This window comes from Pelodiscus sinensis, chromosome 26, assembly GCF_052426305.1.
Source record: "Pelodiscus sinensis isolate ZL-2025 chromosome 26, ASM5242630v1, whole genome shotgun sequence".
Taxonomy (NCBI): Eukaryota; Metazoa; Chordata; order Testudines; family Trionychidae; genus Pelodiscus; species Pelodiscus sinensis.
In genome coordinates this window covers 4,869,032-4,884,624 of record NC_143077.1, presented here as the reverse complement: position 1 = coordinate 4,884,624, position 15,593 = coordinate 4,869,032, and the positions used below count along the sequence as shown (strand labels likewise).

Below are 15,593 nucleotides of genomic sequence, written 5' to 3'. Positions count from 1 at the left end.
TCACATTCAATACTTTAAATTACTGATATCAGAAATGCCACATAATAAAATGAAGGTTAGTGTGCTAAAGAAATTAAGACACGTGGTTTCATGGTTCTTATACTATTAGTACTATCCCCCATTTGGGGGTCATTATCTTGTGACCCAGGCAAGTGACAAAGTATACTCGTTGTACTGCTGCCATGAAAATGTATATTGGAAGTCCTGTGACACTGCAACACATTTGACATGAGTTTTACAGGGTCAGCAGAATCACGTTAAAGGATGTAAATTACATTTCTAATATTAGATCTTCACTGGAAAAGCTGTAGTGATGCAACACAGATATTCACTATAGGAATGGGAGAGATTCCCTCATCACTGCAGTTCACCTCTTAAAAGTTGTTAAAGGTTACCCGGTTACTGAGTAACCAATTGGATAGCCAACAGCGGCAGGCTGGAGCAGCCCTGGCTCACTCCAGCTAGCTGTGTAGCGGTGATAGGCAGGGTTGTACCTGCATCAGGATGCCAAGCAGGGCCCCAGCCTCTCCAACTCATCCCCAGAGGGTTGGAAGGACCCCGACCCTGCAGAGTATATACCATAAATTACCCTGCACCCCCAGTTTACAAAGGAGTCTGGTTTGATAGTTGTAGATCTGGTACAGTGGGACACAGAAATCAGATCTGACAAGTATTGATAGAAGCTTTTTGGTGACTTGTCACCAGATGGAATTTTGACAACTGGGGAATCTGGCTGGTCATTATCTCAGATGGATTCAATAGGGTTTGGCAGATGAAAGGAGAGTCTAGTTAGGGAGGGTATGAAAGGAATACAGAGTTTTCACAAATGGTGGGGCTGATTGGGACTTTGTCTGCAGGGCTGTATAAGAGTTTAGGGGAGATCAGTTTGGGATGGATAAGGAAAATTTTCCAGTAGGGGAATCCTAAACTTTTTTATTAATGAACTTCCTTCTTTTTTCTTCTCGTATGCAAGCGCCATCAAGGGTAAAAAGCAAAAATCTGACTGTAACCTGAACTGCTCTTTCTCCTCGTTCAGATCAGGAATGATGAGCAACCTGGAGTGCGTTCCCTGGTCCCAGAAGTTTGAAAGATTTCCTGAAAAGTCCATTTCAGTTAACAGTTCTTTCATTTTGGTTCCTTCACTGTTAAGATGAAACTCTGTTTTGAAAGCATCCAAAGTCAGTCTTGCTCCCTGCAATGTTACTGATTCTTCTGGACATTGGACTTCCAAGCAGCTTTGCATGCTATGTGATGTCTCATTTTTCCCAAATGCATCAGGGTCTGGGATTTTTAGAGTGCTTCTTAGTTCTTTAGTACAGTTTTCAGCTAAATTATCAATATCAAAGCATGTTTCACTTCGGACAGTTTTGCTTCTTTTATTGTTTTCATCATCAACACCATTTATTTCAGGAATTTCGAAAGCCTCAACAGACATGACAGCCCCTTCTTTAAACATTTCTTCTGGATTTATGTCTCTGTTGTGGCCCCCAGTGCCAAATGAATCCTCTTCTGTGTTTGATGTTTCCATGTTTTCACTATCCACATTCAGAAAAAATGTTGACTGTTCACCATGTATCCTTTCATCTGAAACATAGGCAATAATGTTGTCCTCCATCCTTTCTGGTGCTCCCACAGTTTGATCTTTCCAAGCTGCAGCATGAAACCTCTGATTCTCCATTAGGATTAACAGACTGCTTGAGGTCTTCTCTCTTTTTTCCCCCTCCTGTCAAGTGATGAATTACTTGATGGACACACAGCTCGCTTCAGTTTAACTCTTCAGGCTGGAAATACTTCTGATTTTACCTCACTCCTCATGTAGCTGGCACTGAAATGCTTTTCAAAACTCCTGCAGAACAGACTTGTTGCCCTCAGAACATGCAGAGACAACTGTTGAAAAACAAAACCAAATTATGGTAACCAGTAGCCACCTCATTATTCTCTGTGGACAACACAGGCACAGTGGCCACATTCAAAGTTAACCGCTGCCCCTACTTAACTTTTTCTGTTGAGTTCTCCTGTTCCTTAGCTTATCCTCTAATATCTGTGAGTTTAATGTCTCCTATCACTCTGGCTAATTACTCTCACATTGTTCCCTGTGCTTGAACTCTTGGCTTGTCTATATGGTGAGTTAGCAATGCACTAATTTGGCATATGAACCCTGCCACTGTGCACTAAAAGTTCTGTAGTACTTTTGACGCACTGAGGGTACGTCTACACAGCGGCACTATTTCGGGGTACTTCTGGTATCCTGAAATAGCTATTCCTTGTTTTTGAAACAAGGCTGTTATTTTGAAATATAATGGGCTCGCTATTCTGACATCCCTGTAAACTTCATTCCACAAGGATTAAGAGACGTTTTGGAATAGCAATTTATTTTGAAAATTTTGAAATTAACTCGAAATAAGCTACTCAATTTGCATAGCTCAAATTGCTTAGCTTATTTTGAGTAAAGGGTGCAGTGTAAATGCACCCAAATAGCTCCTTAATGCTCCCTTCCTTCAAAACAGATGTTATTTTCTAACTTGGGTTCCCTACTGGAGCTGTGGGATCCCCAAACCTCTGGTGGATACATTAAGCACACAACTTTGAAAATTTGGATTTAGCCTCCCACTACAAATGTTCTCTCGTGCCCTCTTTTCCCACATAAGTCTTGGAAGTTATTATTAGGGTTGCCAGGTGTCCGGTTTTGAACCGGACAGCCCAGTATTTGAGCTTTCTGTTTGGGAAACAAATTGAGAAAATAGAAATGTCCGGTATTTTCTAACTAAGATGCAATGTAGATTGTGATGTAATGTCAAGTGTGTCTGGTATTTTTGTTGAAACCATCTGGCCACCCTAGTTATTACATAAAATACAAGATGTCTAATTTTTGCCCAAGTGCTCTACACATCCATGCAATCTTGCACAATCTTAAAACACACCAATACTCACTGATGCTGCCCATAATGCTTCTGGTAGTGTGTGACTGTTCGTGTTGTACGTTTGCACACGCTGGCTCAAATTTCCCAACCTATTGCACCTCCACACACCTCCAGGTAACACTGCACACTTGCATGCGTGTGCCACGTAACTCCATGCATGCTCTGCACACATCGTCGTGCATGTGCACCGATGCACCCCCATGCACCCACTGCATGCCCCAGCACCACCGGGGTGTTATGCAAATACATGCAATAATCACAACGCAAGAGTCCCTCCTTTGGGCAGAACCAAGGCCTCAACCCCACAGCCTGCAACCAAGCAACAGGGACCCCCACCCCACCCCTCGGGGGGAGGGCACGTGGATTCCCCCACCCCAAAGGGAAGGACCCGGGCCCCACCTTACCCCACGGGGAGGGGCACAGAGACACCCCCCCCCCCCCCACTGGGGGGGGCCACAGAGACTCTCCCTGCCCAGCCGGGTCGGATCCCGGCGACCCCGCCCATTTCTCCCATCCCCCCCACGCACCAGCGGGGCCTCGCGCCCAGGCGCCAACGGCTCCCTCCAGCTCGGGCCCGCGCGCCCCACGTGACACGCGCGCCCCGCGACGGCCGTTGGCGGAAGAGGGTCACGTGGCTGAGGCGGGGCCCGCGCGGCCTCTGAGTTCACACTCGGCGGCGGCAATGACCGTGCACGTGCGGCGGGGCGGGGCGGGCGGCGGTTGGGGGGGGGTAGTTGAGGGTTCCAGGGGGTTATAGCTGGGGGGGTTAGAGGGGCTGGGGGGGTAGTTGAGGGTTCCAGGGGGTTATAGCTGGGGGGGCTAGAGGGGCTGGGGGGGTAGTTGAGGGTTCCAGGGGGTTATAGCTGGGGGGGCTAGAGGGGTTGGGGGGGTAGTTGAGGGTTCCAGGGGGTTATAGCTGGGGGGGTTAGAGGGGCTGGGGGGGTAGTTGAGGGTTCCAGGGGGTTATAGCTGGGGGGGTTAGAGGGGCTGGGGGGGTAGTTGAGGGTTCCAGGGGGTTATAGCTGGGGGGGTTAGAGGGGCTGGGGGGGTAGTTGAGGGTTCCAGGGGGTTATAGCTGGGGGGGTTAGAGGGGCTGGGGGGTAGTTGAAGGTTCCAGGGGGTTATAGCTGGGGGGTGTTAGAGGGGCTGGGGGGGTAGTTGAGGGTTCCAGGGGGTTATAGCTGGGGGGGTTAGAGGGGCTGGGGGGTAGTTGAAGGTTCCAGGGGGTTATAGCTGGGGGGGTTAGAGGGGCTGGGGGGGTAGTTGAGGGTTCCAGGGGGTTATAGCTGGGGGGGTTAGAGGGGCTGGGGGGTAGTTGAGGTTCCAGGGGGTTATAGCTGGGGGGGCTAGAGGGGTTGGGGGGGTAGTTGAGGGTTCCAGGGGGTTATAGCTGGGGGGGTTAGAGGGGCTGGGGGGGTAGTTGAGGGTTCCAGGGGGTTATAGCTGGGGGGGGGGTAGAGGGGTTGGGGGGTAGTTGAGGGTTCCAGGGGGTTATAGCTGGGGGGGTTAGAGGGGCTGGGGGGGGGGTAGTTGAGGGTTCCAGGGGGTTATAGCTGGGGGGGTTAGAGGGGCTGGGGGGGTAGTTGAGGGTTCCAGGGGGTTATAGCTGGGGGGGTTAGAGGGGCTGGGGGGGTAGTTGAGGGTTCCAGGGGGTTATAGCTGGGGGGGTTAGAGGGGCTGGGGGGTAGTTGAGGGTTCCAGGGGGTTATAGCTGGGGGGGTTAGAGGGGCTGGGGGGTAGTTGAGGGTTCCAGGGGGTTATAGCTGGGGGGGTTAGAGGGGCTGGGGGGTAGTTGAAGGTTCCAGGGGGTTATAGCTGGGGGTGTTAGAAGGGCTGGGGGGGGGGGTAGTTGAAGGTTCCAGGGGGTTATAGCTGGGGGGGTTAGAGGGGCTGGGGGGGTAGTTGAGGGTTCCAGGGGGTTATAGCTGGGGGGGGGGGTTAGAGGGGCTGGGGGGGTAGTTGAGGGTTCCAGGGGGTTATAGCTGGGGGGTTAGAGGGGCTGGGGGGGTAGTTGAGGGTTCCAGGGGCTTATAGCTGGGGAAGATTAGAAGGGCTGGGGGGTAGTTGAAGGTTCCAGGGGGTTATAGCTGGGGGGGGGGGGTTAGAGGGGTTGGGGGGTAGTTGAGGGTTCCAGGGGCTTATAGCTGGGGGGGTTAGAGGGGCTGGGGGCTAGTTGGAGGGGTATTGGGGGGGCTGTTGCTGAGGGGGTGGGGCTAACTTGGCATTAGTAGCTGCAATGGGTGTGACTAGAAGAGGCGGCCTGATAGGGAGCCCTTAAGGGTTTGTAGCTGGGAATCGAAATGAATTGGGGGTGGGGGGCAGTGGGTTATAGTGCAGGGGGCTCCAACTTCAGGAAAAGGGGTCAAAGCCCTGAGCCCCACCACCCCATGTGGGGCGGGGAGAGCAAAGCTGAAGCCCAAAGACTTCAGCTTTAGGCAGGGAGAGGGCCAAAGGGCTCTGCTACTCATTGGCTTCAGACCCCAATAGTGAGGCTGGAGCTTCAGTTTTGGCCCTCTCCCCCAGCAAGTCTAACACCAAGCCCAGATGACCCATTAAAACTGGGTCAAACCACAGTCTGAGAATTGCTATTATAGTAACATCTGCACACCCCAGCTGAGATGAGTGTCCTGTTGTGCTAAGAGTTGTACAGATTCATAGCAAAAGACAGTCAGTCCCTGCTCCACAAAGCTTACAGTCATTCTACACAAGACATAGACGAAGGGTTGAGGGGAAACAGGCATAGAGAAGAAAAGTGACTTGTCCAAAGGGACACAGTATGTCAGTGCAGAGCTGGGAGTAGACCCTCCCACATACACACTTTATCATCATAAATAACTAGCACATAGCCCCGAACTTCAATCGTGGTATGGCTGTCAAACTGACGGGGGGATAAAATAATATTGAGTTCTGTTTTGTGGCCCAGGGCTATGAAATAAGCCAAGTTAAACTATCCTTGATCCACAGCACATATCCCATTGATGGCAGTGGGAATTATGCAGAAAACCCAGCACTGTAAGAGTCAGTCCCCTAGATGAAAGGGGCAGCTCATATTATTCCTCACCAAGAGTTTGTTTCAGGCTCTGTAAGATGAGGCAACTTTTGGATGATTTCTTCACCATGGTAAGAGTTCACCACGTTTTGTGAAAGTTTGCATACTGTAGGCTTTTTCAAAAGTCAGCCCACATCTGTGGAACTTGTTACTGCAAGATCTAAAAACCATCTCTCCTCTTCTGATTTTCTAGTCCAAATGTAAAGCACACCTCTCCCATCTTGCCTTCCCAAACAATGATCCAGAGAGCATCAGCTTTTAAGGGCTTATCTACATAGGGAGGAGCTGAAGAACACATCTCCCATTTTAAATTCTCGCTCTACCTTTTTCTGGAATAAATTTCATGTCTAGACACCCTAAAAAATGTAGTTTCAGTCCTGGAGGACAAAGCAAGAAACCCAACTGGACAGGAGCTAGTCACTGAGTTCCTTTTAAACCCTGGAAGGCTCTTGGATACCATGGCGATAAAAGCAGGATAAGATCCTAGAAACAGAATAGAAGAGAAAACATTCTACCTTTGTCATATGTCAACTAAGCACAGCAAACAGGATCTTTTTGACATACCTGACATGGAATAGGAGCCAAGGGCTAATATACTGAGAACCAGCTCTATTAGCAAATTATCTTACATTTTGTTAGTAATGGATGTCTTTACCTGCCTCTATATATTTGTAAAATAAAATCAGCTCAGAGCTATTTTATACTGTCTAGATTATAGGAGAAAGGTCTGCTGATGAAGGCATAAAACTAGGAGTTAGGTTCTGTTCTGAGCTTTTATTGTATGTATCATGGCACTGTTTGTGGGCCCCAGTTAGGGATTGACACCAGTGCTCCCTGTAAACTGGGCTCTTGGGTGGCCACTCAGGAGAAAGTCAAATGCTGCCCAGCAGATTAGCAGAATGCCTGCAGCTCGGTTTTTGTTTCTACTAGCAGCGTGCCTTCGCACAAGCCTCAGTGCACATTAAAACTTACTCCACACATGGATGGAAAAAATCTGTACATGGTTGGAAAAGGTTAGAGGGGACCTCATTGTTCATTGCTGAACACACATCTAACACAGTCAAAGTCTGGGTCCTGCCACAGACACCCTGATGTGGGCAAGTTATTTCATTCACAGCATCACAATTCCCTCTGTAAAATGGGAGTATTAATCCTTGCTTGCCTCCTGGGGTGATGTGAGGATTAAATAACTAATCCTCACCAAATTCTGTGAATTGAAGATGTTCTATAATTGCAAAGTACTATCACTGTAAGGAAATAACGTACTGTATAACTAGGGGCACAAAAATCTTGCTATGCTGTACTTGCAGCATACCTGGAGCCCAAGGGCTGCTTGTAATTTATCATGTTAGTTAAAAAAAAACAGTGTTCCTGTGTAATAATGTTTGCCTTGAATCTTCCTTGGCTGAGGAATAGAAATTACTTCTTGTCTGAACTCTGTCAGGGCAGATCATCCCAAATCCATCTAAAATTCCCTCTTTGTATCACAGTAAATGCAAACTCAGCATTAAATAAATCCCACCAGTGCGTTAGTATAATTTTCATTTTCTTCTTGTAGAGGGATCATGAATTCCACGTATGCCAGGAAAAAAACCTTTCCTATTTGCATTGCTGTGCCATTCTCCTTTGTTTTCCACTTGAACCACACTGCAAACATGAGAGACTTAAGTTTATAATGCAGATGTTATGAAGTGTGACGATACTATGGTGATAACAATGAGATAGATAGATAGATCTATATCTAAGTTCCAGAGAATTCTAAGCAAATAAGGGCACTTGTTCATTCATGCTTTAGGAGATCAATTCATTTTATAAGTCTGCAAATATATTTCTGCCAGTCTGCGTGGGAGAGCTTATCATAGCTGCTCCAGTTCTTCCTGACTATCGATTTGATATTGGTTTTCTGGGAGCTCAGAAATTGCTGATAGCCATTAGGAAGCCATTGCTTGCTCCATTAGGCTCTACAGACTCTGCAGTCAGAAAGCCTTGGCTGACTCGAAAAGCAATTACTCTGTGTTATTGCACTTTCAGTACTGGACTTATACATTGAGAGGTTACATTTGGACTTGTCCTTCAAAACTGTTACCGGGAAGAATATCAGGATGGCCCTGGATGTCAGAAAGCAGGCCCTCCAGAGATCTTGAGCAAAGCACTCAAGCCAGATGCAGTGAAGTTGAGTTGTGGAGGAGGAGGGTAGCAGGGAGGGGACACATGCAGTTGGTTTGTTTTCTCTTTTTTAAATTAAATCTGTGTCATTCAGGAACATGTTCTGACACGAGATCATAAGCATGGCTGTACTAGGTCAGACAGAAAGTCCATATAGCCCAATATTCTGTCTTGTGATAGCAGCCAATGCAGCTGCCCCAGAGGGAAAGAACAGAACAGGGAATCCCTGAGGGTGCATCTGCACAGCAGTGCTTAACTCAAAATAAGCTACGCAAATTGAGCTACATCAATTGCATAGCTTATTTCAAAATCTCTTATTTCGAAATTGGGGGTGTCTACACAGCACTTATTTCGAAATAGAGCCCTCTTCCTCCAACTTCCCTTACTCCTTATACAATGAGGAGTACAGGAGTCGGAGTAAGAAGTCCTCCATCTTGACAGTATTTCGACATTATTTCAAAATAACGCTAGTTATTTCGAAATAAAGTTGCTATGTAGACGTACCCCAAGTGAGCCATTCCCTTTCACCCATTCCCAGGCTCTGACAAACAGAGGCTAAGGACACCATTCCTGCCCATCCTGGCTGATAAGCATTGATGGACCTATCCTCCATGACTTTATCTAGCTCTTTTTTGAACCCTATTAAAATCCTGATCTTTACAACATCCTCTGGCAAGGAGTTCCACAGGTTGCGTGTGTGCTGCATGAAGCAATACTTCCTTTGGGTTTTTTTAACCTGCTTTCTATTAAATTAATTTGGTGCCTCCTCATTTTTATTTTATGGAAACAAGTAAATAACTTTTCCTTATTCACGTTCTCCACACCAGTCATGATTTTATATGACATGCCATTGTTTACACAGCACCACAATATACACTGCTTCCTATAGAATGAATAGAAAGATAAAGTACCTGCTCCAGGCTAATAGAGACAATTACAATATATAGGAAAATAGTCTGTGTAGATGGAAGATGTAGGGGTATTGTTGCAGACACAGAGATCAATGCAAGAATGCTTTGTAATGTCCCCAGAGTCATCTCTCCATTCCTGACCAGGACTTTGGAACGACTATTGAAGAGACCATTCCAGAGAGGACTAACAGGTAGCAGGTTTAAAACAAACAAACAAAAAATATTTGTTTTCACATAACACACAGTCAACCTGTGGAACTCCTTGCTAGAGGATGTTGTGAAGGCCAGGGCTGTAACAGGGTTCAATAAAGAGCTAGATAAATTCATGGAGGACAGGTCCATTAATGGCTGTTCACGTGGATGGGCAGGGATGGTGTCCCTACCCTCTGTTTGTCAGAGGCTGGGAATGGGTGAGAGGATGGATCGCCTGTTCTGTTCATCCTCTCTGGGCCACCTAGAATTGGCCACTGTCGGCCGACAGGACATTGGGATAGATGGACCATTGGTCTGATCTGTGTGGTGGTTCTTAGGTTAACTCAGAGTTTTACACTGAGCACATTTCATGCTTAGGACAGGATTCTGTGAGGTATTCATGTAGTGCAACAGTGGATATTCATGTAGTGCAACAGTGAACAGCAAAGCTCAAGATCCAGGTACCTTGATTGTCCAGTACCTAGACAGATTAGAGGATTGGGCCAAAAGAAATCTGATGAGGTTCAACAAGCACAAGTGTAGGGTCTTGCATTTGGGATGGAAGAATCCCCAGCAGTGTTACAGGCTGGGGTCTGACTGGCTAAGTAGCAGTTTGGCAGAAAAGGACCTGGGGATTCCAGTGGATGAGAAGCTGGATATGATTCAGCAGTGTGCCCTTGTAGCCAAGAAGGTGAATGGAATATTAGGTTGCATTAGAAGTATTACCAGCAGATCCAGAGAAGTGATTCTTCCCCTTTATTCAGCTCTGGTGAGGCCACATCTGGAGTATTGCGTCCAGTTCTGGGGTCCCCACTACAGAAAGGATGTGGACGCATTAGAGGGTCCAGTGGAGGCTCATCCAAAATGATTAGGGGGCTGGAGCGCATGACCTCTGAGGAGAGGCTGAGGGATTTGGGCTTGTTTAGTCTGCAGAAGAGAAGAGTGAGGGGGGATTTGATAGCAGCCTTCAGCTTCCTGAAGTGGGGTTACAAAGAGGATGGAGAGAGGCTGTTCTCAGTGGGGACAGGTGGCAGAACGAGGAGCAATGGGCTCAAGTTGCAGAGGGGGAGGGGTCTAGGTTGGATATTTTGAAAAACTATTTCCCTAGGAGGGTGGTGAAGCACTAGAATCGTTTCCCTAGGGAGGTGGGGGAATCTCCATCCCTAGAGGTTTTAAGTCCTGGCTTGACAAAGCCCTGGCTGGGATGATTGAGTTGGGGTTGGTCCTGCTTTGGGCAGGGGGCTGGACTCAATGACTCCTGAGGTCTCCTCCAGTTCTGGGATTCAATAGACTTGGATTTAACAGGCTCCACAGGAGAGGTAGAATTAGAGGAGGAAAACAGACAGGTGGCCTGAATAAAACTGCAGTGCCAAGAGCGGAAGGTGAGCCGCCCGTATGCAGGAATTTCAGGGTGTGCACTTTTTTTGTAAATGTGTACTGCAAGGGTGTGAATGCACTCCCCATGGTTCCCCAAGTAAGCGGGGAAATCAGCCCCAGCCTTCTCCCGGCCGGCCAGACCATGCGGGAGGGAGGCTCCGGCAACTCCTGCCTTCCCCTGGCCAGCTGGAGCATGCTTACTTGGGGGATTATAGGAAGGTGCTTTCGCACCCACACCGTGTACAGGCCTGGCGAGTGATTTAGGTGAGAGCATGGGATGAGTGAGTGCAGAGACGTAGTTTGGCACCAAAATGTGTGGGGTCTTAAAGCTTAGGAGTGCCTATAATTTCCTTTCAGTTATCTCCAGCTTGCTCGGTGTGACAGCAGCAGAAGCAAGGTTGGGGACACCAGAAAATAGGGCATATCTCAAACACCAGTCTAGTCCTGCTGGAATCCAGCCAAGTCCCCAAGCTTTGGTACCCAAATGGAGTTAACTTGTACAAGAACAACTCCTCCCCTGCGCACTCAGGCCGCGTTGATTGATCTGTGAATCAATGCGTGTCTGCGGCTGAGAGAGCCAAGACAACAAGGTGAGGGCAGGCGGGGGATGAGGTGGTAGATGGAGTTGGAGCTGCAATCAGTTTGAGCAGTTCCGGGTGCATTGATCCACTGAGGCAAGTGGTAGACATCCCAGGCGAAAAAGGAAGAAAAGAAACCAAGCCTGCTGTTCGCTGTCTGTTTGCAGTATAGCTCAGGGGCATCTCCTCCACACAGCACTAGCCACTTTCCATCACTGATTCACTGCTGGGTCTAGTGGGGAAATGCTCCTCGTGTATTTTTTATGCTGAGAACAAGCAGCTGATTCTAATTGATCTGGAAGCTGAGCTGTATAGTTACTCCCTCTACAGGTCCAATGATGTTATTCCACAGCGAGTGGGACCCTGGAGACTGCCACACGGCCCTCCAGGGATATTTACACACAAGAGATGGTTTTATTCAGGATCTGAGCGTCCGGGGAGAGGAGGAATCGGGTAGCAAATGCTGCTGCTAGAGCAGGAAATTGGGCTCTCTCCATGCTTTGCTGCATCAGCACAGGACTGCTAGATGGTAGAAGGCCCTATCAGCATCTTGGGAGGCCTGTGAAGAAGCCCAGATCCATTTATATTGATGAAGTTGCCTCTTCTCTCTACTGACACATTAGATGCTAATTTGGTCCTTGGCTTGGAAGCTGGGATGAATCTCGCTCAGAAGAGCAGCTGCTGTAGCAAGGTTCTGGGGTCTGTCCCGGTGTGATCCTGAATAAAATTGGAGTTTTTGTGACAACGCTCATTCACTTGAGTACACTTCCCAGAGAATTTGGCGTGGCAGGGTGCTCTCGCCCTAGCCCTGCACTCCTGAAAGCAACTGGCATGTTCAGCAGTGGCCTCATGGCTTCATGTGCTGCCCCTCATCTACAGGCACCAACCCCACAGCCTCCGCTGGCCACAGTTCTCCATTATTGATCAATGGGAGCTGCAGGAGTGGTGTCTGCAGGCAAGGACAGCATGTGGAGACTCCCTGCTCTGACTTTCTCAGGGGCTGCAGGGACATGGGGGTAGAGCAGGCCCCTTTGGATCAAGACCTCAGCCCCAGACTGGTACAAACCCACTGCTCTCAAAATTGGATGAGCAGCATGGACTGCCTACTTTTCAGAATGAGAGCGGTGAACAAGCACAAATGCTGCGCCATCAAACTGTAAGGCTGTGTCTAGACTGGCCAGTTTTTCCAGAATATCAGCCGCTTTTCCGGAAAAACTAGCCAGCTGCCTACACTGGCCGCTTGAATTTCCGCAAAAGCACTGACTTCCTACTGTAAGAAATCAGTGCTTCTTGCGGAAATACTGTGCTGCTCCCGTTCAGGCAAAAGTCCCTTTTGTGCAAAACTTTTGCGCAAAAGGGCCAGTGTAGACAGCTGAGATTTGTTTTCCGCAAAAAAGCCCCAATTGCAAAAATGGCGATCGGGGCTTTTTTGCGGAAAAGCGCGTCTAGATGGGCACGGACGCTTTTCCACAAAAAGTGCTTTTGCGGAAAAGCGTCTGTGCCAATCTAGACGCTGTTCCGAAAATGCTTTTAACGGAAAACTTTTCCGTTAAAAGCATTTCCGGAAAATCATGCCAGTCTAGACGTAGCCTTGGCGTTTCCAGCCATTGCTGCAACCCCATGCACCCGTCCCACCCCCAATAAACCCAGGAGCACGTTACAGGGTGCTAGTCAGGGGTGATTCAGACTTTGCATGGATCATTGTGATAGGTTCTGGCATGTTTCCAGAAGGCGGCCAGGCAAAGTGCTTCAGGACAGAATCCACCAAAGCAAGGCAGAGGAGGGGCTCTCTTCCTGCCAAAGAGCAGCAGCGTTAATGGTGTCCCCATCCTCACTGTGATCCTGTAGGGCTCTGCAGCCCCACAGTAGCCAGAGTCCATAAAGACATTCTCTGATCCAACAAGTTAACTGCTTGGCAGCTGCAGGAGGGCCGTGGGGCATGCCAGAAAGCAAGATAGCGATGGCCATGAACTGCTAATCCTGGCTCAATGTTTTGCATAGCATATGGTGGATAGCAGAAAGAGGTGGCCAGTTGCAGCAAATTACACGCAGCTGGCTCCACAACCCCAAACTAAACTCCCTCCTCCTCCCCCGGCCATCATCAGTTTTGAATCCAGATCCAAAGGCAGCCGCTTGATATGCTGGGATCAAAAATTCATTCAATCCATTGTTTATTACTCATTTCTCAAGGCATTCCATTCCTCCCTTCCCCCCAGCGGCCTCTCTACTCTTTCCCAGTGTTGTCCGCTCTCACAATATGTGGTCTTTTTCTTAAAGCCACAGCAGGCACAGTTAAGAGTTTTGCATGAAAATCTCCTCTGGTATCTCCTAGCCCTCGTGGCTGCAGCGTAATGCTTGAACATGTGACCCGATGAGCCCAAAATGCAAATAAAAAGAACACCAATAGTCCTTTTTAATCACAAGATTTTATGCAAATCTCATGATTTCCAAATGCCTGGATTAGACAATGCTACTTTCTATCTATGGTGCTTTGGCGCTGTCCCTCGTTCCTATACAATCAAATGCTGTGAGATTCAGAATTAATTCACCCTTGCTAGGATTTTTCCTTCCACAGACGATAGGGTCTGCTGCGCTTCCCAATGGTACTTATAGGGAGCCATGCAGACATTTTGAACCACTGTCCAGCAAGGAACTGGCAGAATAAATGCAAAGATCTGTTCCTTTTCTGGCTATTGATAAATGTTGTATGAGACGATACAAACCAAAACATTCCTTCTTTCCGAGGCCTGTTCTCCTCTTGAACCTTGCAGCAGCATGGCTTTGATTTGGGCTGCTGCGTCCATGCTGCCTCATCGCAGCTAGATAGGGATATCACATGCAGTCACCCTCCGCTGGTCTGCTCTTTTACAAGACAGCTTTGTCCTCTCGTAAATGAAAGAGCGGCTGGTTTTTTGCAGCCCCAGCTTGAGCTTAAAGATCATCACAGTGGAAAAAATGTCATCTAATGTGATCCAGCCAGCGTGGCATTTTTCAGCAGCTGCCCTTTTGCAATCACCTGTCGTTATCAAATAGGTGGAATAAAGGGAGTGGACGCAAATAATAAATACAGAAGGATTGGTGAGGAAAATCATCTTTCGGCGGCACAGGACTGGCTTACGGTGCTGCTGGATTTATGAGTGGAAATGGTTTTAATGGATTCACCCTAGTACCTACTTGATGTTTGCCCATGTCAGGAGAAAACTCGCGCTATCTGGCAAAATAAAACATAGTTGGAAATCCCCATTCAGAAGAGAACCAGGAGTAGGACAAAGAAAGGACGACGCAGGTCAGGTGGGAGGTGCATCGGCAGAGCTGTGTAGGTATCGAGCACAGGACTCCCGTACTCTGGTGATGGCCAGAGGATGAGGGCTCAGGATTGGATGTTCCCCAGCAGTTCCGGAACCGCTAGGCATGGGGGACTGGATAAGAGTGAGGTGTGCTCACAGAGCGGTCTGCGGGACTACGCTGCTCCTGATCTGAACTAGGGATGAGAGCGTGTAACCAGTTCCCCAGGGAGCAGCCTGCTGCAGGGACAGGGCTGTTCTAGCCCTGAACAGCTGGCAGTGGTGGCTGGGAGTAGCCCCAATGTGGGTGCTGGGAGCTGGCTGCCCCATGGGCCAAGGGGCCTGAACAGTGAAAGTCCCCTAGTTTGTTAAGTTAAACATTAGATTAACCGGTTAACTGATTAACTGGGATTTTACATCCTTAATTTGAACCAGTACACTCATCCTTTAGCTTTTGTCAGCACTAATGTTCATTTAAATCCATTTCCAAAGGCAGGCAGTTGGATAATTCTGCTGGGCCTTTGGGAACCCAATTTTAATTCCAGTCTGAGGGCCTCAAATGAATAAGCGGGTTTGTCTCCATTTAAACAAGCAGACAGGAAATCCATTCTAAAATTGTGTTTGCAGAAATCAAGGCTTCTCCTGGAATACCGGTATTACTTAGTGACCCGGAAGCAACCTCCGGCTATCAGTGACAGGAGTCTGGATTCTGAAAGCATGCACATGCGAGAGAGATCAATGTGCTTATTGCTCTTGGTCCCAGTTAGTGCAACTGGGGAAAGCTGTGGTCTTCCCCACAGGGGTGATCCTAAAGGATTCCTATCTAAATACAGTGGCATGTATAAACCTGGCAGCAATCCACAGCTTCCCTGCCGTGTTTAAATTTACTGTCATCATTAAGGGCAGTCTCACATGTCAAATGCAAGGCAGCTGGTAATGGATTTCGCACAAGCTGGAGAGGAGTTAACTGAAATGCGGGGTATTCATCTTGCTTAAGTAATTATGTTTGCAGGAAGAATACCAGTACCAAGAGCCAGTCTGTTCTAACATATGTCACCTTCCTGCTCACCCCTCTCCCATTTAACATATCTGGCCAGCAGCATACAAGAAAAGCC

The 15,593-nt window shown here is 48.1% G+C and overlaps 1 protein-coding gene across 1 annotated transcript in view; it reads right to left on the bottom strand.

Annotated features, from left to right (window-relative positions):
• SPOCD1 (SPOC domain containing 1) overlaps window positions 1-3,313 on the bottom strand; it is a 41,203-nt gene extending 37,890 nt beyond the window's left edge. The window contains exons 1-2 of the mRNA XM_089773427.1: window positions 2,932-3,313; window positions 1,011-1,887 (exon numbers count right to left, since the gene is read on the bottom strand). Of these exons, the coding sequence (XP_089629553.1) occupies window positions 1,011-1,678 (668 nt within the window). The 5' untranslated portion in view covers window positions 1,679-1,887; window positions 2,932-3,313. The remainder of the gene's footprint in view (window positions 1-1,010; window positions 1,888-2,931) is intronic.
• Window positions 3,314-15,593: the final 12,280 nt, after the last annotated feature.